At 35.1% G+C, this 26601-nt stretch overlaps 1 protein-coding gene across 1 annotated transcript; it reads right to left on the bottom strand.

Annotated features, from left to right (window-relative positions):
* Nucleotides 1-2207: 2207 nt before the first annotated feature.
* On the bottom strand, nucleotides 2208-5996 carry LOC106129649 (uncharacterized). The gene is made up of 6 exons (XM_013328254.1): nucleotides 5543-5996; nucleotides 4742-5051; nucleotides 4400-4496; nucleotides 3887-3997; nucleotides 2879-3052; nucleotides 2208-2261 (listed from the first exon to the last, which is right to left on the bottom strand). Exons 1-6 carry the CDS (start codon nucleotides 5994-5996, stop codon nucleotides 2208-2210), a joined length of 1200 nt encoding a protein of 399 aa, XP_013183708.1.
* Between the last annotated feature and the right edge of the window lie 20605 nt (nucleotides 5997-26601).

Here is a 26601-nt window from a genome sequence, read left to right as displayed (position 1 = left end):
CCCTACCATTTTTCAGCCAAATCTGTTCTGCCGTTCTTGAGTTATAAGTGGTGTAACTAACACGACTTTCTTTTATATATATAGATTGAAACGGGACAAATTACCCAAGCTGATGTAATCTGAAAGTAATTTCGAGGCTTGTTTTAACTCTGACTTACTCGACGATACGATATTTTATAATTAATACATATATAGATAATTTGAAATCTAATTGAGGCCGGATCGGTAAAGTAAAAATGGGTGATGCGCGGAAAGGCACAGTTCGAATCTTATCTCGGCCATGTACCAATGACTATTTTCGAAGTTATGTTCATTAGTTTGAATACTAAGCGATGGTCTACTACGGCTATTTAGAACATAAAAACATGTATATGCATTGTAAAAGAAATAGATTGCCTATTTCTAAGTATAAGCTTCGTTAACAAAACTGACGGTCAACAAATTTGAAATCAAGGCGAACGCAAGGATAAAGTTAGTTTCTTTACGTTTTCATTTGAAATATCAATTTGTATTCCCCTTGTAAATTCCCGCTCCTAAAATAGCTTTTGTAAATTCAGTCAAGGTAGGTATTACCGTAAGATATAAATAAGATATTGTGACCTTTGGGAAACATTTGAGTATTGTATTTCCCGATTGCTCCCGTTGGTTTCGACTGTCTCCCTGGGAATTATTAAAGGGCGCTCGCCTACAAATTACACCCCCTTATAAATCTGAATATGATTTAAATAAATTGTTTTCTACCTGCATACCTCTCGCTTCATCCACATGCATAACTCCAATCCAATATTGGTAAAAATATCAGAGAAAAATAATAGGTGTAAATTTTTCATTATTTTCTTTCGTATCTCACTTACATACGAACGAACGTATCTTGATCAAATTAAGGACATCCTGGTAAAGGGACAGGTCAAGAGTACCCGAAACCCCCGAGCTTGCATGAAGAGAGTTATGAATGTGGATGAAGCGAAGGAAGTGTGCAGAGATCGTGGCAAGTGGAAAGAGGTAGTCTCTGCCTATCCCTCCGGGAAAGAGGCGTGATTTTATGTATGTATATTTTGTTTCTAAAATATGTATTAGAGTAATAAGTAAAAACATAAAACACTCAAAGATTACTTAAGTATTTTCATTTCTTATATGCTTCAGCAGTTTATTATTCCATTAACAAACATAACAACAAATGTTACTTTCGTATTGGCTATTATTTTATCGTGCGATAATTCTACTTAACAATAATATGTATTTGCAGCGCAATCGTGAACCCATTATTCATTAGAGTTAAACTGATACATCGTTTAAAATTTTGCCAAATTAATTCAGTTTGTTTACCTTCAAACATCCAATTATGAATGCAAATTACAGAATGAATGATAAACAAGTTGGTTGAACGTAAAACTACAGTATTATATGAATTCGTAAAAATATATTTTATTAACATCATTTTATTTTCAATAAATAAATGTATAAAGCCCTACATTTGATGGCTAATCTTTGCAGGTACCTTTATTACACAATTCAAACGCCTATATAGATTCTTTTTTGAGGCAGTTGCAGAAAAGGAAGGGATTTTTTATTATTCTGGTAATATAAAATTGATTAAATTCGGCACATTACATCAATAATACTCGTAAATGCAAAAATTTATATTATGTCTTCTTCCTCCTGGCTTTTAGTCCCGGTTGCAACCTCACCACTCTCGAGTGAAGCCTGTGTGGTGTGTCAGCTTTTACACGAAGCGACTTCCGTCTGACCTCCGCAACCTTTGCAGGGGATCCTTACCCATATTGGATGGATCATGGCTACACATCCAGTTACTTGAATGGGCAGGTTCTCACACGATGTTTTCCCTCACCATAAGAGCATCGATTAGTATTTAAACTAATGTACATAACTTCGAAAAAGTCATTGGTACATGGCCGAGTTGGGATTCGGACCTGTGCACTTTACGCGCCTCTTCATTTTAAGCATACCTTAACGATTCAACCACCAACGCTCGATATTATATAGAGCTTCATATAATATCAACCATAAAAATACAGGTTTTAATAAATACACATTTTACTCATATGGTTAATTTTATTATGATTGAAACATGAACTACATACATCAATGTGCTCATAGTGAGAAATCCTTATTTATTTACTAGGTTTGTTCATTTGCCAGTTTTTGTTAAACGTGGTCTTGTCTGGAAACAAGTAAATGAAATTTACTTATTTATTTTGCGCATAAAACAAAGCGAACACTGAATAAGTTAATCTCACCACCTGTAACAAAATCAGGTTTCTTATTATGAACTTGCTGTTTCTCAATATTCCTTAATCAAATGGGCTAGAAAACTTTTAAACGCCGGTTTTTAAGTTGGACTAAGCTTAACACATCAGAAACCGCATTCAAAAATCTTCGGCGCTGCATTCAAAAATTATAATTCGCGTTATGCGAGTACAAACATAGAGACAAACAGAGATTATATAAATGATATTTTCCGCTTCTGTTTGTCCTAAATACATCTTCGATATCAAATATTAAGTTATCTCTTAAGCAAAGACATCGGCTAGTTACTGTTTTTAATATGGGTACACATATAGATCAAATCATAAGGGGGCATTAGGAACTAACTTTTGAGCTTACTCCTATCGTTGTAAGAAGCCCGCTGTCTGCCTATGCCATATGCCTGAATATGCAAAGTTCAAAATGTTACCAGTGTTCCAATTTTTTTTAATCCTTACAAATAAAATGAAGGGACTCGAAAACTACTAGACCCGTTTTAATGATATTTGGCACAGAGACGGGCAATTGGCTATTTTTTCTGGAAATTCCCACAAAAGTGAAGCGTAACCTATTTTCAAATACCTCTTCATTACCTAAATAATTTTATACTGACCGACAAAAAAGTTCCATAAGTCAAATCGACCATTTTGAAGGCCTTCATGACGGGCGGCCGCAGAGCCTGCGCACACGCTTGTAATACCAACTGCTGGTGGTTGCGGTGTGGTGGTGGTAACGGCGGACAGGCGTGCCAACCACAATAAAATATCGCATCGGTTAATAACGACGCCTGACAAAAAAACAGTATTATTATTAACATAGGTTTGAACACGGTTTTTATCTCGTGAGAGTAAAAACGAGTATTGTTTCTAGTGGATAATCCTGTCGATGCCAGTCCGCGCCGAGCTGACGGACCCCAACATTATGAGTCGTTGTGCCAAAGTCCTTGAAACGCAAAAACGAAAAAAAATTATAAATACATCATTTTCTGAGCAAGATCGCAATGTTACAGTCGAAACTATTGGTGGGTGAGGGACGCTGAAATGTCAAATATGGTATGTATGTTTCTTTTTTTGGTTTCCAATATAAGAAAGTAACGCAAAATTCCCATAACCTCTATTATTCTCTATCACAAGCAGAGCCGCAAACCTATTCTTTGATAGGTTACATACATATGTACATACGTTGCTCTTGCAATGTGCAGGTTTTCTTACAATGTTTCCCTAGACATTTAAATAACGTATGTACGAGTACCTACCAATAAAAATATTCATTGATCTGAAAATGTTTGCTGTTAAAATCGAATCGATACTCTTGCTTACAAGTCCTCAGTCACTCTATAGACTCTAAACGATTTATATTATTCCTACATACATACATCCCCATCCCTTACAGGGTGGACAGAACCAACAGCCCCATAAAGACTGAAAGTTCACGTTCAGCTATATGGGTAAAAGATGTAATTTAGATTCAAATAGTGGCACGTTGCTCGCTCATCGACTAAAAGAAGTATCCAAAGTTTATTAGCCTTTCCCTTAGTCGCCTTTTACTCCTATTCTAAGATGCCGGAACCACACGAATCTCAATATATTACTCAATTTATTTATATATTATTGCTAAATACCTGATAGGTTATTTCACCAGTATTACAAAGAAATAGGGCCAATAAAAAAGATAATCCAAGAACAAATAAAATTATCTTCAAGCTCGCGACGAAAGTCAGCTGGTCTGAAAGCTGAAACAAATAAATTTAATAAGATGATAATCAAATGGTGTTTTATAAGAATATATATATTTTTTTAATCTGTCACCCTCTCATATCTACACGCTAAAAGAAGTAAGCAAAAGCTATATATGTAGGTACTTCAATTTCTTGTGTTCATTGTTGGGGGTGCTAGGACGTAAGTACAAGAACACCTGTACTACCTAGCTCCACCACCTCCACCCGTGATTTTTCGGTTTAAGTTTAATCAAAATCAGTTTAGTGATTTAACTGAGAAAACGAAACAAAAAAACTTACTTTCGCGTTTATGATTAAATTGCGTTTGGGATTTAGGTACCTACTTAAATCGGTAAATAAATAAAGAAAAACCCCATTTTCGAAGAAATGTTTGAAGTCGGTTCAATAAATACTTACGGCAATTTGTAGCAAAAGAGATACTGCCGAACCTGAACTTTGGCAAAGTTGCAACGCTATCACCGTACCAAATGCCTGATCAATATTTTTTCCCAGCCTGAAAGGTAAATGTGGAGTTTTAACAGGACAATATAACTCAATACAGAGATTCGTAGAAGAGGAAGAGGGCAGAATAAACTGTTAGAGTTTTAAGGAATCTCAAACTCTTTCACAACACTATAGTATCCAGCTTTATTATCAGAGAATTAATCCAGCCCATAACTTCATCCATTATTTGGTAGACCGCAGTAATATAGAAATCACAAAATACTTCTCTAACACCCAGCTTGTTAAAGTACTTACTTCAAAAGTTCTTGATGCATTGTAATGCCTTCGACAAGTCCATTTGCTAACTTCTCCGCCGCCAACCTCGTATTACCAGTCTCATTAATTTTGTCAAATTCTTGCCTTAACTTCTCAAAAAAGCGTCTCAAAGTTATATATTTATATTTCAACATGATCAGGTATGCCATAGTGAAGGAATCCACGGTAACAAACATAGTCATCAACATGAGGAATAAGACAACGGTGGTGAATATTCTGAATAAATTTGCTAATGAGGAATCATCCTCAGAGCTTGGGTAGTACGTGACTACTGTCACAAAATGCGACCCTGTAAAATTAAACATAAACGATATGATATTTTTAAGCATTGTATTTTTTTTTTATTTGAAAGACATAATGTAATCAAGTAGACAAATAATATGTATGAGCTTTTTCTGCGCCATGATGGCTGCTAGGACAAGCATTTTTATGTAAGTAAATAGCACGTTCAAAAAACGCTCTTCTATCTTTTATAGTATCAAATTTGATTCTTGGGTTTACTCTCTCTCTCTCTTTCTCTCGCCTTGGCATGTTCCCAGTTGCACTTTCCACCCCTTAGCTGCAGGGCCTGCGGTTCGCTTTCCTACTTTTCTTTCCATTCAAATTTATGTTGGTTTAATTTAAATTAATCAAACATTTAAGTAGTTTATATTTAATGTAAAATAACATAATTGTTAAGACTTAAAAAAAGAGAACATTTTTTTTAAATAGGTAGTTGTACGGTCGGACCTTTCATACTAATATGTCAAAAATAAATAAATTACCATCATTCCAACCAACCTGCTCTCATTTTCCTGTAACCTTCAAAACAAAAGCAAGCAGCACAGCCATAAACAGCAGAGAAATAGCCGAAAGCATTTATTTTTACGGATCTGTACGTCTCCGAAATCAGTGCATTGTCTTCATGTTTTTCACATGCTTTTGCCATGTCCTGGTTCATTGACCTCACCAACTGCTTATTATAGATCACTGATATCAGCTTTATCATCACTATAGTGTGACTCACTGCGAATGTCACCGCATCGCTCGCTTCGTCTTCGGAAAAATCTCCAAACATGGCCGCCATTATTTCTAATATAGTCACGAACGCATAAATGGAAAAAAGGACAGTACTATACACTCTATATACAATACTTCTGTCATCTCCTATTTCGCGGTAATCATCCCAGAAATTCCCTGATCCGACAAGGTATATTTTCTTACAATAGTAATTTAATATGCTATAGTAACCCATAGTTGTGATGTGGAATTCAGAAGTTTAAGCAAAGACTTAACAAAGAAACTTGCTTATAATTGTAAGTAAGCGTTGTACCTGTGATCCGCCACACTACACTGAACAAAGGGCGAGTGTAACTTGGCGCGCTAAGTAGTTAGCCAACTTGTGAAAGTCGAAGTTAACTAATCATGTAATTGTTAGTGCCGGTCAAATTCATCCGAAAAGGTTTGTTTGTCCATGTACAAATGGGTTGTTGAATGGATAGTGTTACTCTTCCAACGGATGTTTTGTTTTAAATTTAATTAATTTTGTATCTTTGGTGAATCGTTCGATGAGCTTATCTTCTATATTATATTCTATCTAGCTTAGCTTATATCGACCGAATATGTTCTTACAACCTTATATTAATTATTTTGTTGAATTAAGTATATCATTGTTTTGTAATACTCACAGGTCAATGCTTACATAAAAGATCTTACAATCACAAATCTTTACATTTATTTATAACTAGCTGTGCCTGCGACTTCGTCCGCGTGGAATAGTTATTTTGGGCATCATTGAAGCCCTCAAGGATGTTCCTTCCCCGTTTTTTTCGCACCTAGACGTTTTATAGCCTAAAGCCTTCCTCGATAAATGGTCTATTCAACACAATAATCTTTCAAATCGAACCAGTAGTTCTTGAGATTAGCACATTCAAACAAACTCTTCAGTTTTATAATATTAGTATAGATAAATCTAAGTGCCTATTTAAACTAAAAAAAAATATTCTAATAGAATTATAACCAGAAATATGTACCTACAACTTACAAAAGAAAAAGAAATGAAAATAAAGTTAAAACGCCTGTGCAATACTATCTTGCCGTCGTTGGGTCTTCCCATACTTTTACCCTTAGGGAGTCGGAGTAGATTGGTCAGGGCTTTTGGCCCTCTTCAATGGCATCATCGCTGCCTACGACTGTAGGCAGGTCGATGGGGCGGCCGTGACGGCCTGGGTCTTCACGTCTTCATACACTGGGAGTTGCCATCGGCGGCGGCGTCGTCACTGGTCGACGACGTCTGCTGCAAGGCAGCGAGGGGAGAGTTTCAACCGACGGCCCGGAGGGCGGGCGTGGAGCGGCGCAATGCCGCGCAGGTGGCTGTGTGATGACGCGTCCGCCCTCTCGAATATCTACGTTCTCCCACTTCAGGTCCCTGAGGATCGTCGAGTTCCTCACGTAGCGCGGGGCTCCGACGACTGCTCTGAGACTTTGTTTCGCTTGGGCTCTGAGTCTTCTCCTGTTGGTCTCAGAGCAGAATGCGTACCACGCCGGGGCCGCGTACGTGTGGCGGGATCTGACGTATGTTCCGTAGATCCCGAGCTTCGTCCTCAGAGGGAGGCTGGAGGAGAGAACTTCGTGAAGTCTCCCCCTGGCTGCCTTGGTCATGAAGCTTGCGCTCGCCTCCTGCCCCTTTTATACCCTGCCGCCGCGAACCGCGTCGAGCGCGGCAACCGCTACGCAAAAATAATCCTTATAGCATGATTCAGTATTTACGCGCGATGGCTTGTTAGGGTATTATTTTATTTCATGTATAAATTTGGTGTTTCTATACCGATTTCGATGATTATTTTTTTATTGAATAGGTACTTATATAAATTTTTAAAAATTACGAATGAGTGTGAGTGTTATTGGTATTATAAACATCAGAGTAAAGAAATATAATCAGAAATCTCCGAACTGCTAAGCTATTAGGAATTACACGTGTTATTGTGAGTCAACCATAAAAGATAGACTTATGCTGTCTTGGGATATTTTTTTAATAATTTTATGTAGAATATTTCCGTTATACATGGTTTCGCTGTAGCTTTAACCATTAAGGCTGCACACGCGACGGAAGCTTAAAAAATCAAGTAACTTCTCCCGTTTCCCCAACATTTCCTTTCACTGCTCTGCTCCTAGTGATTGTAGCGTAATGAAAAGTATACTATAACCTGCTCAGGAGTATGAAGAATAACTGTACCAAGTTTCGTTAAAATCCGTCAAGTAGTTTTTGTTTCTATAAAGAACATACAGACAGACAGACAGACAGACAGACAGACAGACAGACAGACAAAAATTTTACTGATTGCATTTTTGGCTTCAGTATCGATCACTTATCACCCCCTGATAGTTATTTTGAAAATATATTCCATGTACAGAATTGACCTCTCTACAGATTTATTATAAGTATAGATGACGAAAGTCGTGTAAAAAGTTAAACTAGCCATTTCACCTGTGGCCAATTAAGTAACAATTGAAGTTTGTTTTAATATCTGTATCATTTTCATAATTTCGTGTAATAAGGTTTAAGGACGTTACAACCTAAGGAACTTTACAGTTCTAATAGTCTAGATTTTGATATCATATGAATAGCGTGATGTGTGGTTCCCGACACCAATAAAAAAAACCTCTTTAGATTCATTTTACTAAATAAACGAAAATTTATGTTTTATAATAAATTTATCTGTTTTGTATAAGTTTATCTTTTCCAAAAAAGCAAAATCCCAACATGCCAATATTCATAGGCCACTAAAACTGAACTGACAGTTAAAGCATACAGCTGAAAATATTTCTGGCCATAATTTTTCTACGTACGTAATTCTAGGTTTTTCTACTTGTAAAGCATTCGCCGACTGCTCGACACAAAAAGCGCTACGTTACCGCCATCGTTCGCGAACTATCCGAATAAACCCACCCGAATATTGTATATTTTATAATTGAATTCTAGAATCAAACTATAAAGTATTAACTGAGTATTAATTAAATTTATCCTTTATATCATTTAGCAATTAGCTACTTTCCAACTCTCTCATATGTGTACATAATTGAGCTGTATGATAAAATTACAATAAAACAATAAATGTTTTATTCCGGAGCGCAATCGTGAACCCATTATTCATTAGAGTTAAACTGATACATCGTTTCACATTTTGCCAAATTAATTCAGTTTGTTTTCCTTCAAACACCCAATTACGAATGCAAATTACAAAATCATTTATAAACATGTTGGTTAGGACGTTAATTAATATTTAACGAATAAACTGATTTTATTTCTTTGCAAAAAAATTAAACTAAGAATATTCACTGATTGGTTTTATAATAACCTTTAATTTTGGGAATTGTAGACAGTGTGTTTCGAAGTTTTGTTAATAAATGTATTTTAAGCAACTGATCCACAGTTCCCAAACAATTAATTTTATTCTTTATTTCTCTCTCCCCCCTCACCTTGGCGGACTCCCAGTTGCGTCCTCCGCCACTATTCTTCGGGGTTAGGAAACACTAAGCAAACGCTTTATGAAACGTTATCGATTAAACTGTGTCATTTGAGTATCAACTTTTGTTTATGTTATTTGTTTGTTGCTCTTTCACGACTAATGTACTAGACGCATTTTGATTTCGCACATACATACATACATATTCACATCTATATCCCTTGCGAAGTAGTCAGAGCCGACAGTCTTAAAAAGACTAATAGGTAGGCCACGTTCAGCTGTTTGGCTTAATAATAGAATTGAGATTCAAATAGTGACAGGTTGCTAGCCTGTCGCCTAAAGGAAGAATCCCAAGTTTATAAGCCTACCCCTTAGTCGCCTTTTACGACATCCATGGGAAAGAGATGGAGTGGTCCTATCCTTTTTTTCTATTTGTGCCGGGAACCACACGGCACAGGAAATTGATTTCGCACATTGGCACAATTTTACCTCAAGCGAAGCCCTAGCGAAGCTAAGCGAATAGATTCCTCGGACTTCGTAAGTATTTAATTCTTAATCCGACTAATCTTTCTAGCTAGAGTTCACTATTGTCATTATTAAATAGATATCTCTGCTCTACTGCACTCAAAGAACATTTCGCGATAAGCTAATAAATAAATTAACAGCGGAGCGGAACCGTCGTCTGATGTCACCGACATTTTCAGCTCACAATTTGTGGCCGAATATTTTGACAGATGTCCATCGATAATGGTCCGGTTTTAGAGTGCTTTTTGTCGTTAAAAATATTGAAATTAACAGTCTTAGTGGTTTTAAGTCTTTTTTTTTGAGATTTAAAACAATAGAAAGAGTAGTTTTGATTTTTAATGTATAATTTGAAATCAATATCATCAATATACAACAAAAATACATAGTCTATTTGACAACCTTCTCCTTCTTTGGATTCGGTTAACCCTATTCAGGGTGTCTGCTAAATCGCATGGCATATTCAAAGGGGGCACTCAGTATCTGATTTTCGTTCCAAAAATAAATAATAATATTGGATTAAAATTTTACCTTATTATTCAACAAAAACAAGAAGTGTGGGAATCCATGCGCTGACATACGAGACGAGACGAGGTGCCGGCCGCGAGCTGTCTACCTGGATGCGCGTTCCAAGCACACGGTATCCAAACATTCTGAGACTTTGTGCGTTATTTTATTATGTTTTTTCCTTTTTAACTATTCAATATTTTGTTGGTTTTATATTAAATAAAGTTAAGTGTATCCATAAATTACAATGTTCTTAAATATGAAACGCGATTTACCAGACACCCTGTTTAAGCACCATGATGCCATGAAGCTTTGGCATTCAAATGAGGCCTACATGCAAAGTATGTAGTTTGGGGCGGTTAATTGGCTGCCAGGTAGAACCACGTTATTAAGGCGTTAGCACGGCTTACTACTAACCTGATAGTATTTGCTCCTTGGACCGACGGCTGCCGGGGAAGGTCCAGTTTTCATGTCTGTTCATATTTGTTCATAAAGAACAAAACCGTATGGTATCAACTATCTCCGAAGGCGACTGTTCGAGGCGATATTACATTTCACAAATCTTGCATATAAATAAAAAAGTCATACAGCTGAACGTGGCTTTTTTCCAGACTGTTGGCTACGTCTACGCCTTAAGGGATACAAACGTGATTATATTACTTTGCGGCAATTTCTTAAATGTCATGTTTTCATTCTCACTTACGTGTAAGTAGCCGAATTTTTTCAGTTTTTGTGGTTACGTAGTAAATTTCCCAGGACTTCACTCCCGTAGAAATTACTCAAAACCAGTTTGCGAATGCTGCGTCAATCCAGTCAATAAAGATAGAGTTATAACTTATTAGTGAAAAGTTTACTCCTAGAATGTTGAGTAGAAAACGGACCTTTATTAATTTTAAATTAAATAAAAAAATTAAGAAATAAAAGTATTTATATGTAAGAATGCTACATTGTGTTTGATTTACTTCTTACCCCAGCATTGTAACGTTAACTCATTCCTTTGTTTTAAAGACAGTTATTTAGCTCTATTCTGTTATAAAACTCAATAAACATCAAAAATAATCTGTTCTTTGCGATAACAGCTTAAAACAACCCTAAAAAAAGGGCAAAAAGTAGGCGTATTTCCGCATAAATCATATTATAATGAAAGACAAACGTCCATAATCTTAATAAGCTAGGTGCACAGCCAAATTGAATTATAAATTTCGCCCGAGGCGGAATATTATGCAAATTGACGGGAGTTCTGTCGGGTGAAACACGGCTACACTAGACCTTAAGTCAAGTTCTGTTTACTGTCGAGATATGAGCGGCTCTGCTTTGAGGCGCACTTCCGTTGTCTTGTTCAAGACGCTGCTGATTAGGAAAAGTATAGGAACTTCTTTAATAGAAGTAAAGACAATAAAAAGAAATCGCAATAATGCTAGGACAAATTTAAGTATATCCATTTAAAAAAATGAACATTTTAATCAAAGAAGTCAGCTTAAAGCTCTGTCACATATGGACATGATAAGCTTTTAAACCGAAAAAGATGAAAATAATCCTTTACCTGGAGCTTTGCATACTAAGACATATTTAAAAACTGCTGTTGCAACATAACGCGGACATGTTTACCTGCATAATTTGAATCTTTGGCTCCAAATTGCTTATTTAATGTAATTTTTTTCTGTCTAGTTTAAACGGCGTGTACTGCAAGTACTTAGGTGGGCTTTTGTTTACCGGCGGGATAAAATAACTCGCTCCAGTAGGATGAAACATTTATCATAATAACAGATGAAGTTCCAGCTAAAGGGAGATATTCCGGTAATGGATCTCGCAGTGAGTGATTCGGGGAACACTTCATAATTTCCTTGAGAGTCGTTACGACTTTCAAGCTAACTTGTCAAGATGATTAATATTAAATTTCATATAATAGTGTATTTTAAGCTAATGTAAGATTTTGAAATACACAATCGAATCAAAACCTACGATACATATTATCATAAGGCTTAAAACTACATGTAAAATAGAAATACTCACCGATTGGTCAGTATAACTCAACAAACACACTAAGGAGCGACAAGAAACCTGTAGACACAAAAATTCAAAATGATGAATAATATAAGTCATTCAACAAAAAACATTTGCTGTATATGAGAATTATAACGTCAATAATGGCGACGGAAGTAAAACAATTATGACGAAGTCATAGCCGTCTAAGATATGCTACGAAAATAGCTACGATTTGTAGACGCTACGAAATAATATGCGTAGCAAATTCGTAGCACTTCTTTGGTGGAGTTTTGGTAAGCTTTGGATATTTTGGGTGTTAGATACTTTTTCGAAAATATAATTGTTCTTTTTGTGAACTACCCTCAGCAGTAATAAAAGGACATTATTAAATTTCCTAAATAATAAATACAAAACTAAAAGGGTAGATCAGTTTATCTAGCAAAAAATATAACATTCCAAGCTAATAAATTACCTCCATGATGACCAACCGAGCTACTGAATGTTTTTACACCGTGTTGATAAAGTCCATATATCTTCTTGTATAATCTGATGTGAACGTCGAAAGGACCGCTTATCTCGTCCGCGAGTAATGCAGGGCATTTGTCTTCTCCCGCCGCCTCATCATTCTGTCAAATCATATTATTCTTCATCTATCACAATCATTAAGAAAAAGTATGTTAGATACCCAGGAAAAATATCCCACTTTTTTTTTCTTTACGTACTATACATTTACGAATCGAACTCTAAAGGTTTCCGAGGAATTTCACAAACTTGGTTTGCGAAATGTACCGCCGGCCGAAAAGTTTCTTCCGCTCCGCCGAGCAATTCCCAGATTACTTTTAAAGTCACTCCACACTCATATTTTTCCTCCTTTTAAAAGATAATTACATTAAATTTGACGCCCTGTAAATCGTTGAATCTGTTATTTTATGAGTTGGCACTTGTAAGCATACGAATTGTGACTTGCAAATTAACCCATTGTCTATCCATATGCAATGTGCCGTGTGATTCCTGGCACTTTATAGGACCATAGTATCTTTTACCCATGAATTTCATACGAGGCATCTTCCTGCTGGCTTTGGTCCCGTTGCATCTCACCTCTCTCACCATATGGACCACTGTGTAAAGGAGTTCGAGCAATTTTTTTCCGAGACTGTTACAAAAATATCTCAGCTGCTACAAAAATATTATTTTTCATAATTTACCAAAATTTTTATTTCGGTTAAATAAAAAATGTACGAAATATGCCAAAGAATATTAAAGAATGGATCCTCTTTCCTAATAAACTCTGACACCTAATCTCATCGAGCAAAACCGAGCGTTGAATAAATGGTCTTCGCAAGCAATGCAAACAAGAGGGTACGTACATAGAACCAGCTTTTAACCGCAGCTCCGCCCGCGCGAATTTAGTTCAACCTTTTAAAGAATTCAGGTCTTTCTCAAATCCCACGGGAACTAGTTTTTTCTAGTACGAAAGTGTCTTTCTCCAAACTCTTAATTATAAACATATGAAATTTCAAGAATATTGGTTCAGCAGATAACGCGTGAAGAGGTAACAAACAAACAAACTTACTTTTGCATTTATAATATTATATATATATATTATTTGGGATTTATATTATCAGCTGGGATAAATAAATACCTCTTAACGTTTGTTTTCTTTTTTTTTTGTGAATAACGATTAATCTGTCTATACAAATAACTAAAAGACCTGCTTTTAACGCAACCCGACGACTGTTTATGCATACAATTGCACACGATCACATCTTTATCCTTTACGAGGTCGGCTGAAAGGCCACTTTTAGCTGTTCTATCTTTGATCGATTATTCCAATGGATTGTTATTGTTTGTGTCAACTTTTTTAAGTAATATTTACACACATCATTCAGTCTACCTAGCTTGTAGCTTGTTTATTTTGCCAGCGCCCGTAGCAAAATTACTAAGGTAGATAAGTACATACTAATAAATTTATTTATAGATATCTCCCAACGGCCTATAGCTCTTTTAGATAAGCTTATATTAAAGTACGTGGAATTATTTCTTGAACATCTATTTGTTTTGTACCAATATTAATAAGAGATTATCTATAACTTCTAAATAACTACTCTTACAATTAAAGAAAGACTTATAGAATATTGTTAACTACACACGATAATTACATCCAAAATTAAATGGACTTTGTGAAATAGAATATTATTTCGGGTAAACTCCCAACATTACAAATGCAACAATTCCTCTTGTTTTACGTTAATTAAACTGATAAGCTAATATTTCGAAACTTATGAAACACATTCGAAATTATCCATACTAATATTGTAAATACAAAAGTGTGTACCTCGAATACCTCTTCACAGTAAAACCATTAAACCGATGAAATTTTGCATACATATAGTTTTAAACTGATAAAGATATATGGTACCTATAACGCGGGCTAGTTGCAGGCGAAAGCTAGTAGGAAAGAAGAAATACAAGAAGATGCTGACTGATGACTGACATATAAACGCACAGCCCAAAGTAGGCATTAGGACGTAGGCTCTTATGTGGTCTAGGAGTGCACTAAGGGAGGATGTCCCAAACTCCCGCGGGAAGGCAAATCACGAAATTTCTAGCTTTACGCAGGCGAAGCTGCAAGCGAATATATACATAGCGCGAATAGTAACCATGTTGCAGTGTCTCAAATAAAATATATATGCCGAGACGCTGGCTTTGTATAGCAAAGTAACGATAGAAACATTATATACCCGTTAAGCTTTATAAAGTATTGTCAATCAAAACAATTGAAATATTGGTACACTTATGTGTACCAATATTTCAATTGTTTTGATTTACTTATTTTTACTTATGTATTGTAATTACTTATGATTGAGTTTTACTTATGTAAAGCACCTTATTACTTGCGAGTATATTAACTTTACTTGCATTTCAGTAAGCTCCTTGACGTAAGTATTGTGTATATTTATTACATAACGAACACCATTTTAACTGTCTAGTTGCCTTACAACAGCTAACTTTTTTTGCATTATAATAAGAGATGAGATTATACCCTATCCTCAAAAAAATTTTTAGTTTAAGCGTTTTCTTCAATTAAAATAACCTTTACCTGTTTTTAAGGAATCATCACTATATTTAATACATTTTCTCTTTACAGTTAAACCACTGAACCGATCTTTATGTTTTTTGCATTGATCTATTGTGGAGTACCGAAATGGACATAGCGTTCTTTTTTAGCGGGCGGAGCCGCAAGTGAAAGCTAGTTATTTACAAAATAAAACCTCTACGAAATTACTGTGAGAAAATTAACTGAAAAACTAAGACAAAAATCACTATATTATATTTATTATGCTAAAAGGTACCTAAGGATTGATAAATCTGGTTGTAACATAACAGTGCGTACATCAAACAAAACTTAACGTTAACAATCACAAGTTTACAAGAGTAGAGCACGCAAGAGGAACAGCATAGATAATATAATTACAGTGTAAATTACACTGGTTTTGCCCCTTCACTAATTGGTTTCGCCAGGGTTACCCACTGTTAACTTTGTACAACAGTACTTTGTACTGTCGTTTGCACACTACTTGCATTTCTCTTCTCTCATAATAAGGATTTCGGTTATATTTGAACCTTAAATTCCAGGAATATTAAGTGATTTAGTAATAGCAATGTAGTTATTTAGCAAGTAGGTACGATTCACCTCTTTCAAGATATTTTGTTAAGTTATATTTATTAACATTACGCTTTGGCCCTGTGCACCCAAATTCACCAACAATAGACATAATCTGATAACTCTATGCTTTCTCCCTTTCTCATCATTGCGCATTTCTGCCGCCACTTCCAGCTGTGGACTTCCCTTCAAAAAATGATCGAGTTATCTTATTCGACCTAATTCGAAACAGTTGAAAAGTAGGACTTTTCAACTGTTGAAATCGAATACTCAGTATTATGCAAAACTCAATATCGCTACAAAAATGTTAAAAATAAAATTCTCATACATGTATTGAAGACTCGGTGAATATTATGTAAATTAAATGAAATCGCTTTCCATTCGCTGTGAGTTGGTCGGAATACGTTGTTAACATTTGAAGGTAAGCATATAAAGAGTCAATATCGGCAACCCACGAATAAATGGGACATAATGAAAATATATTGCCGGGGCGGCCCTCGTAAACGACTGTGGCAAAGGCGAATGTTATTCAAATAAACATTACTGAGCGACGTCGTCAGGAGCCCCAGAAATCGTAAAATTTATAACTGGCTTATCATACAAAGTCTAGTAGATACTTAGGTATCTTTGAAGACACTTACACGTCTTTGAATAAAGTATTATTCCTAAGGTATAACTACAGAAAAGACATTATCTTTACACCTTTTAATTTAAAGCAAAATATCAATTCATTAGGCATGCTTTTCAGATAAATTTACTGTATAATATAATAATAATATTATACTTAAATTTAATGTACTTATTTAGATTTATTTTTGTCTGAAGAAGAATAAAATGACCCAAACGTTGTTTATAAAAATACCTAGGTAGGTTATCTCAGCACAGGCTTGGCATGTTCTTTGTTACCACTTGTGGCATGGAAGGAAATGCCTTCTCTGTTCTGAAACCCAACCTATATCAATTACACTTATGTTACCTCATTTCCAGGAAAATTGCGTACATGTTTACTCTCTTTGTACATAGATTAAATTCGGATAACAGAACAATATTGTAACTCGCTCGGGGCTTAAATTGTTGTAATTTGAATGGGATCTACCTTTCGAAGTTCCGAAATTACAAATGTATGTATTTATTGTTTCGTGATTTCATTAACGGACTTTTACTGAAATGAGATTTAAGATAAACGGAGCAAAAGGAACCGGCAAAAATAAGAATTTTCTTTATCAAGATTCAGGGTTTTGCTCGAAGCCTTGAATATCCATGGAATTGTGATGAGTCTTATCTTATTAAATGTATTTACAGGCTGTTTCCCAAATATCAGCAAAATGTGTTTAGAGGGTTGAATTGATAAATTACAGTGAATTTTTCAAATTATTACTTACTATAACTATACTACTATAACTAATAATTTGTGCTATGGCAATGGTTAAAATTAGAACAAAGAAGACTTGGAGAGAAAATGCTTCCTGCATGCTTGTAATAATCTGCGATAAAATTTTGACCCAGTGGAAGTTTTATCTAGTTCAAAAGTAACCCCAAGGGGACAATTTCGCGCTACGCTATCGTTCTGGTGGCAAAGTGAGCATTTCAAACGGAGTTTTCAATTTCACGTGCAAGCGACTTGAATGCTAGTATCACGTCACACTGAATAAGGACTTCATTTATATATTGCTGAGTCGTTAGTTTGTACTCATATTTTATTAAATGGACACGACATAGACATCAACACATATATGATAATATACAAAAATTCGCACGGGTAGCTTTATAGATATAGACCTTCCACTCGAAAACCCTCTTTCCAAAATTTCAAACAGGAACAAAATCGCCCTCTACTTTCCTAGATTAACGCATACATATAGAGAGAAAATGAAATAAAAAACTTGATAGTCGTGATGATAGGGTGAAAATAATAGAGATTATTGAAAATTCACAATTTATAAATCGTCAATTTTTTATTATAATTTTGCACTGTCTGTAATTTTTCAAGGGCTCCATTCACGAACTGATTGACCTACTGAAACTTATAGGCAGTCGGTCGAAAATGAAAGTACATGTGAACAATTTTAATATTTGCACTAACCATCTCATTTAAAAAAAATCGAATAGAAATGCCTACTAAAACTCTCAAAATGTTCCTTCTCTTCCCCGGCCACCTCGGGCTTTCCAAATAACGAGCCTGGTAACAACTGGTGTGATAAATTATTCGCAAGACCCAAGAATAATAGTTTTTGTCGCATTCGTCCCAAGGTCACAGATGAAATATATGAAGCCATTCGCAACAGTTGCCATGTAATTACAATTTTCCCGTCCTTACACAAGAACATACTTATATATTACGTCTTTATACCTAACGGCGTAGACAGTACCCAAGGTACAAGACTATTAAAGTCATTTTACAAATTATCACTACTACGAGTATAACTAATCATTTGTACTATGGCAATGGTTAAAATTAGAACAAAGAAGAGGAGGCTACGTTTACCTTACAATAAGAACTTCACTTATTTAAACGACGTAATTAATTTTATTCTGTCAACAAAGGCTCTATGTAGTCTTTAGTAGACTCCAAGCGTTGAAAATGCTACCTATAAGGTATAACACAATGATGAAAGAAAAGACAGCTTTCTAAATCGTGGAATTGCGAAAAACTAAGTTCTATATTATTTAAAAACATAATACCGTACGAGTACGTATATAGGTATACGAGTACATTCACTCAGCACAAAAAACAGGATGAAAACATTAAGTAATAATTAATTAGGTTAAGTTCTTACGTTATATTTGACAGTCAGTATTAGCTTATTTTTTAAAAGTATCTTAAGGATTTTATTCTATTCTATTTATTATATTAGTTGCAAATGTCTCCTCTCGTAAGCAAAAGGTAATGTTTTAAAGTATGATGAGTGTGTCAAAAGATAACGTTTTAATACTCGTAAATACGTGGTTGCTTATATTTTCGGTCCATATTACATGTAAGGTAATACTTGCCCGTATGATTAATTCGCGTAATTACAAGTTTCACAGTTACGTGCGATGTTATTTGCGGCTCGGGGAATCAAGGCGAATGATTGATCCGGCGCGGAAGCTTCGCGGTGATCCATCAGGTCTTCACTCATGGACTATTTAGTGAATAGACAACAGATCCGAACATATAAAAGTACTAGCTGCCGTAGATGAATTCGAATTAAAAAATATGCCAAGTTATATTCTACTCGTGTACTAAATATCATCAAAATACATCCATTTTGCAGAAAACAAACAAATGAAACAAACACACACACATTCTTTCAAATTTTCGCATTGATGAATATACGAGTACATATATAATTAGGGTTCACCAAAAACCGTTTGGTAAATTTGTGTTACATAACTTTACCAATCAATTTTAACTAAGTAAATAACCATGGTCGGTACCTAATATTAACAATAAACTAACGTTAAAATACATTTTATTGTGAATAACTCGCTTATTCGACAAATAGTTGTTACTCTTACATAAACTACTTGCGTAATGACACTCAATAGTTGTTTTTGGCGTAAGCTTCCATTTATATACGAGAGAAGCCGTTGGCGATAGATAGTAAACGTTTAAAGCAAATAGATGAACGTTCAAAGCCCGATCAGTCAAAGTTTGTTATTTTCACCTTAACCTTGTAAGGGATGGACCTTAGTAACCTAACCTAGGACCTTTTACTTTGCAGACGATAACTAGTTGTTTATTTATGTTAAGATCTTGTTTGATTAAGGTATTTTATTATGAAAACTTACGTTTGGTTTATGATCTCAGACATAGCATGATTCTCCTTCTCTCTCTCTCATTTAGAGTTCTCGGTCTTCGAGTTGAAATCCAGACTCAGTTTTTTATGACACGATTTCTATTTGGCAATGATTTCAGACAACACCTATTAAATTCATAATAAGCACTGTTCAAATTGAATTAATCTTTGAGTCACCTTTGAACACAAAAAGGGAATGATCATACTCTTTCTGCCAGACTCATAACTTAATGAAAATATATTTTCCCCTTTTGCCTATTAAGATCAACTGATGAAATACAATTTCTATGAACATCGGTGTCACCGCCCTATTAATTATGATATCACACCTCCACTTTAAATTATTGGCACGCTTCTCGGCGGCTTTCCACCCGAAATACTAACCAGGTCATAACTTTTATTACAGCCAGACAAAACTAGAACCAGGCATAAAAATGCCTTTTTATAGCTGCCGAAACTAGATTATTATTAATTTAGCCATTTCGAAATGATGAAATCGAATTTTTTTTAAGTTTGTTGTACCTAACTGAATGAACTATAAAAGGTTTTTAAGAGCGTCAAACCGTTAAGATGCCCAATAAAATGCATGATGCCTATGGAGACACAAGTTCAAATCCTAACTCAGCCATGTACAAATCACTCTTTCTTGAGTTACGTACGTTAATTTGAGAGTTAACCAATATTCTGACGGTGTCTAACCAATTTGGGTTTAGTTCCCTTACAAAGTTGCGGGAGTCAGACGAGAGACGCTTCCAGTAAAAACCAGATTTTCTTCATCTAGTGTTATGGTAAAGGCACAACAACCCGGGCTTTATTTTGATTTAGACACGATACGGACAACAAAAAATTAAGGAAATTGCGTCGGTCTCTTTCCTATAAAATGTAAAAAAAAACATTCTACTTAACCACTGCCTGCGAAACAACGATAAACTTACAGAAGTGCTTCTTAAATCCATCTGTTTAATCCAGCGAATAATCCGGTTGTTATATGGAGTGATAAAGGGCAGAATGTCAATGAAGTGATCAAGAGTCCGGCACGTGTAGGGTTGCCATCCCTCCGTCGTCGTACTTTTGATTTCAGACTCCCTAAAGTGTTTGTGCGGTATGAATGTTTTTATTTTTGCGGTATGTAGTTTTTTTTTTCCGACGATAATATAATTGTTGTCCCAGTCCGTCAGGATGTGTGTTTCGTGAAGTGTGAAGGAAGTCTTTCGTGACGTAGAGCATTTCTTCGACCTAAGCTCCTTCGACTTGGGTCCGGCGGAGTCGGCGGAGGCTCGAACGCGGAAATTCCCCACGCAGCCTCTCCAAGAAACGTTCACCGCAACAATTTTATTGCTTAATTGCCATATTAGTATAATGGATATGCCCCATAATATCGACTTACTATTGTCTAATAATGTATCTACATCAAATATTTCGCTTTGGTTACAAAGTTAAAACTGTAAATAACAAAAGGTCGTCCTACGACAAGCATCATGAAATAGTTACCCTAGGTGCGTGGAGATAGCTGTCTGTCTGATGGCGGCCATTAGGGGAAATTCCCTGAATTCGCGGGCTCACCCCTTTCGGCACGTGACCCGCCAGACAAGCAGCGCGTGAGCAGCATAATCTGAGTTAAACATTTACACTTACACGGAAGTATAAGAAAAGAGACCTCACAGAATAATGAGTATACACCGGTAAGGATTAGTAATAAGTTATAACGATTTTAAACGTTTAAGCAGTTACTTAATCGTAAGATATTATTCTTAAAAAATATGGAGTGAACAAATAGTCTTAATTTATCTATCAAACAAACATAAACTTTCCTTTCTATAGGGATCTTTCAAACGCGTCATCTTTTTGGAACACTTGTTGTTCCAATATGACTACGTATATTAGCGTTTTGGATCCTCTGAAAAAATTACCATCGTGTTTATTTCCAGTGCTATAAATAAATAAAGCTTTTGAATTTACTGCGTCCCAACCAAAATGTTATGTTGAAAAACATCAAAACGCATACTAGGGACATGCATGGAAATATTATATTTACTTGAAGAATTACAATACAACTTAATTTTACTCCAGAAGGAAGGGTACAACTTTCTTTTATACCGGACCTAGGGCTTCCACATATCATCATCATTATAATCAAAACTGCTTAAATTCATGCACTACAAATGGCCACAAAGTAGAAGCAACACGCTGCAACTATGTCCACAGCATCATTTATTAGGATAAGTATTCACGGTACGTCGCAAACGCAACTTAATTAGAAATTCGTTGACCTGTGAAATTTCCCCTCCGCTTTTGCTAATTCTGTTTATGATATCAACAGCTGCCTTGCTCAACCGACAACTCGAAACTAATTACTAATTTGTAAACTTCTCTTTTGAAAAAGAACAATCCCCCATTGAGGGGTGTTCGGCATAATAAACTGGCATGACAAAAATAATGTCTTCAGCAATATTCTTAATATAACTTCCCAAAAAAACAGCGGATTTTTGTATTTATTTACATAAAGGCATAATTGAGGATATTTAGAAAAGTGTCATTAAATCTTAGACAGAAATCTAAATATCATTATCAATTAACAAATCAATGCTAATCCGAGATTATCAGTAATTCGATATACCCTGACTACTGATATAGGAGGATAATTTTCATATATTATGAGCTGATTACCATCGATTCCTCTCACAACCCTACGGAAAAGGGATTTCATTAGCAAATATTTTCTTATTTTGGAAGTACCTAAGTCTACTTAAGGAACGTTTGATAGGATAACTATGTAGCTATAACCATAGTACTTGAACAATAAAAGTTGGTACATGTCGCGTTACCAATAGTGGGGGCTGGTAATCCTCGCGAGCTGCCCGCCACCGCCTCTGCTCATTACAAAATACTTAGAGTATATAAAAATACTTTTTTGAGTTAAAAAAAAATAAACATTAACATTATTGCGAGTTGAGATGTACTTTAAGTGACTGTTTTTTAAATAAGTTTCAGAATTTTTAATATAAGTTTCAGACCTCATGGGTCACTGATGGAAAGTAACATGTAAGATAATTACTTATAGCGGAGACGAGCAATTAAAAATGAAGCGACTGTGGACTCTGAAATATGATCTTCGAGCAGTGGAGTAAATAAGGATAAAATGGCAAAACGTTGAAAATGTGAGAATCAATCATTGTTATGGTATGGGTACATCACCAGTATTTTCTATCTTATTATTAAAAACACGACATAGAAAAATCTATAGAAATATGTATTTAAATAGATGAAGACCATTGATAAACTTCTAAAATGTATTAAAACGTACTCATAACAGTGATATCTTGGTGAAATAGATGTAGTATTATTTAATTGCTTAATGCGCTGCATTTGTAACACACTATAATTTTTGTCCCAACTTTTCCAATTCCGTCCGCCCATTTCTCAGGGTTGCCACACTAATCCCGGATTGTCCCAACTTTCATAACGGGAATATTCAAAAATGTTTTGTAAGTTGCAATGTCAAAAACTACAAAACAGATGTGCTTTGTGTGGAAAATGTTGGCAACTGTACGTCTTCCGCTGTGTGAAGTTAGTTTAGAAGTGAACGCATAGATCGTCTGGTAACTGTTGTTCATTTCCTTCACACAAAGCACGTTACAGTTGAAATGGAGCGTGTTCCCTGGAATATGGACATTATCGTTATGAAAGCTATTGTTTTATATTGTATGACATTGTAATTAGCGGGGCAGATACGTATTATGTGTACCTACATCTGTAATGAAGCTGCATTATACGGCCAAATAATCACGGGCAGTAATTAAACACGCCGGCAAAGGGCGGTAATTAGGTACGCTTGAGCATAAATTAGTTACTTAGACCGTTTAGTGCCGAGATCGCAGGGGACACTTTTGAATATATTAATGTTTAATTAATATTGAAAGTGAAAACAGTCATTCGCGTACGCATGGAAGCTTTAGTTAAAAGTATGAATGTAGCGTAACGGTTTTAACAGCCTAGCTCACACCCGCGGCTTAGCTTGTGCGATTTTAGCGTCACCTACAAAAGAATAACTAATAAGAATACTAACAGTAATTCGCAATACCACGGGAAGTATAGTGCAAAATTTCAAGAAAATTGGTTCAGTAGTTTAACGTGTGAAGAAAAAGAAACAAACTTTCGCATTTATAATATTATCTAGTTAGAATTGCATATTTTACTTTCTTGGTGTAAAATAATCAAATACCACTGCAGGAAAATTAAAAGTTATAAATTTTCTAAAAAAAAAGATCGACGTGATAATAAAATTTGATAAGTGATGTGGCATTAATAACCACAAATCAGGGGGAAACGTAAAAGTAGGTCCCGGCGCTAACTTTAACTCCAATCAAATTCAATATCACTTCGCATTTAACACTAGAACAAGCAGAGAGAGACTCGTCCCAAATCCATTTAGTAACGTTATATTTTGTACCTAACTATTTATATTTTTTTTGTTTGTTAAATTATATCACATGGAGCCATGTGGCTCACCGGTTTTCAAGTCACGTCTCTGTCCACTACTATGTACATATGTTTTATCTCATATAGGTGCTCTGTTTTGATTCTGATTTCACATTTGTCTTAATGTACTTAGGTAGAGCTTTTAAATCAGCATGTTTCTTGTATCAGAGTAGGTATTTTGTTAATGTGTGAATAGCAAAACCAACAAATATAAAAATTAAAATTTTATATGAAGTTTTTATAATTTTATTAATATCTCTCGCATAGACGCAAGCCTTGTAATGAAAGTACTTAACACGGGTTTTCTTTTTGAACTTACCATTGCGATCTCTTGTAATTGTGCATTACAGTCTAAAATTAAGCTGAATGCATATTTGTGAAGCCTTTATTTATACATGCCACAATCCACAGGTAGCAAGGAATAGAAATAAAGAAGGGAAACACGTGTAAAAGTTTATTTTGATCCCTATCAATCCCTAGGCTTAGTCCATAGTTTTAACTCAGTAACAAGTAAAATATTTTTGTGTGCTGATTTAATTTACGTCATAAAAATATTCTATTTTTAAAGATCATTGTAGTAATATCAACCTATTGAAGATGTAAAGTATATATCTATGAATTTTATTGGTTGTTGTACAATGATGATGCGAATGTTGTGAATGTGCCGTGTGGTTGCCGGCACCAATACAAAAAAGAATAGGACCACTCCATCTCGTTCCCATGGATGTCGTAAAATGCGACTAAGGGATAGGCTTGCAAACTTGGGATTCTTTTTAGGCGATAGGCTAGCAACCTGTCACTATTTGAATCTTAATTCTATCATTAAGCCAAATAGCTGAACGTGGCCATTCAGTCTTTTCAAGACTGTTGGCTCTGTCTACCCCGCAAGGGATATAGACGTGGCCATATGTATGTATGTATGTATGATGCGAATAATAATATTTTAGAATGTTTGAACAACTAAAATGTTCCAGCTTTAGCCAAATTTAGCGTGTTTTGGTCAGAAATTTCGAGAGTTTTGAAACTATGTTAATTCCTATTTGTGTCCATCCCACAAACTTACAGCTTACAGTGACTTTGGTGTCTATTTATTATCACCTTGATTATTCATCAAATGTTAAATTCTGATTTACCTATAAGGTTCGTGTGGTTTACCGTTTATTCTTGATACTAAACGATATTCGATGGGCTATCATTAAAAAAATATATATATTTGAGTCTCAATTCTATCATTGAGCCAAATAGCTAAACGTGGCCATTCAATCTTTTCAAGACTGTTGGCTCTGTCTACCCCGCAAGGGATATAGACATGACCATATGTATGTATGTATGTATACGATATTCTACGAAGGCAATTCTCATCTCGTTTTTTTTTTGGGTGTTTAATTGATTACTTGATTGATATTGATAAAAATTTGGTCTTTTCGTAAATCATCTTATTTTATGGTTCTTTAACATTTGACTAAACTAGGTAACAAGCAGTGTTAACTTTATAGGAAGAACCCATGTATCATTATCAAAAGCTTTGTGTATCTTGAATTCGGAATAATTTTAAACTTTTGGATTGATATGTCGTCGTCTTGCATCACAAGCAGTTGTCATCTAGCTTTTTAGGATTTAGATGCCGTATGGGACCGTTATGGTGTTTAATACTTAGGTACGATCGCGTTCATATCTGCAGTCATAGTTTTAAAATTCACACAGAGTCACACACACATGCATTATTTAAAATGAATAATATTCCTTCAAATGAATACGGTCTTTAATATCAATGATTACTAAGTAAAACAGTTTATTATTCTATGACATATAACATAACAAAACAGAAAGAGACGGTAATCAACGATGGCCGAACTGGGCCCGATAATTGTCGATCGAGATATATCGTCGTCTCTCATTATTTGCATAAGATTTGGCTATAGAGGGAAGCCTGCGACTGCCAGACTTATGTCATTTCAATAAGGTTGAAAGTTTGTCTGCACACGACCCTAACATAGGTAGTGGTTCCTTTGAAAGTTATTGGGTAGCAATTTTATTACTTCGTGTGAGCAAGTGAGATCTAAGATATATAAGATAATCTCGCTTGCTCACACTCGGTTGTTCTAGTAACTAGCGTTACTTGGATTCCGGAGTTATTCAAGGATTTTTTTTGTCTATTTTAGTGTTACTGACAATGTTTAATGTTTCAAGGTGCCATTTGAACTATGTAACTGACTGACTAACTAACTAACTGATATCTAAGAATTACAATACCCGTGTCTTCAAACACGGAAATCTACGAGAAATATTAAAGAAGAGGGAGCAAAATAAAACATTCAATAATTAAAATTAGTAAATTTTATTAAAACAGTTTACCTATAGTTTTATTTACATATTGATGATTATATAAAGCTATAGTATAGCAATGTATAATACATATATAGTATATTACACTAATTGTATTATCCACTTATCTCC

Source organism: Amyelois transitella, chromosome 16 (assembly GCF_032362555.1).
Source record: "Amyelois transitella isolate CPQ chromosome 16, ilAmyTran1.1, whole genome shotgun sequence".
NCBI lineage: Eukaryota > Metazoa > Arthropoda > Insecta > Lepidoptera > Pyralidae > Amyelois > Amyelois transitella.
This window is presented reverse-complemented; position numbering and strand designations above follow the sequence as displayed.

What these genes read in the sequence shown, in the direction of transcription:
- LOC106129649 (XM_013328254.1), bottom strand. Translation starts at nt 5,996, where the DNA reads ATGGGTTACTATAGCATATTAAATTACTATTGTAAGAAAATATACCTT. An exon ending in ATGCATCAAGAACTTTTGAA is followed by an intron (nt 4,497 to 4,741) that starts GTAAGTACTTTA and finishes TTTACCTTTCAG; the next exon opens with GCTGGGAAAAAATATTGATC. An exon ending in CTCTTTTGCTACAAATTGCC is followed by an intron (nt 3,998 to 4,399) that starts GTAAGTATTTAT and finishes TATTTGTTTCAG; the next exon opens with CTTTCAGACCAGCTGACTTT.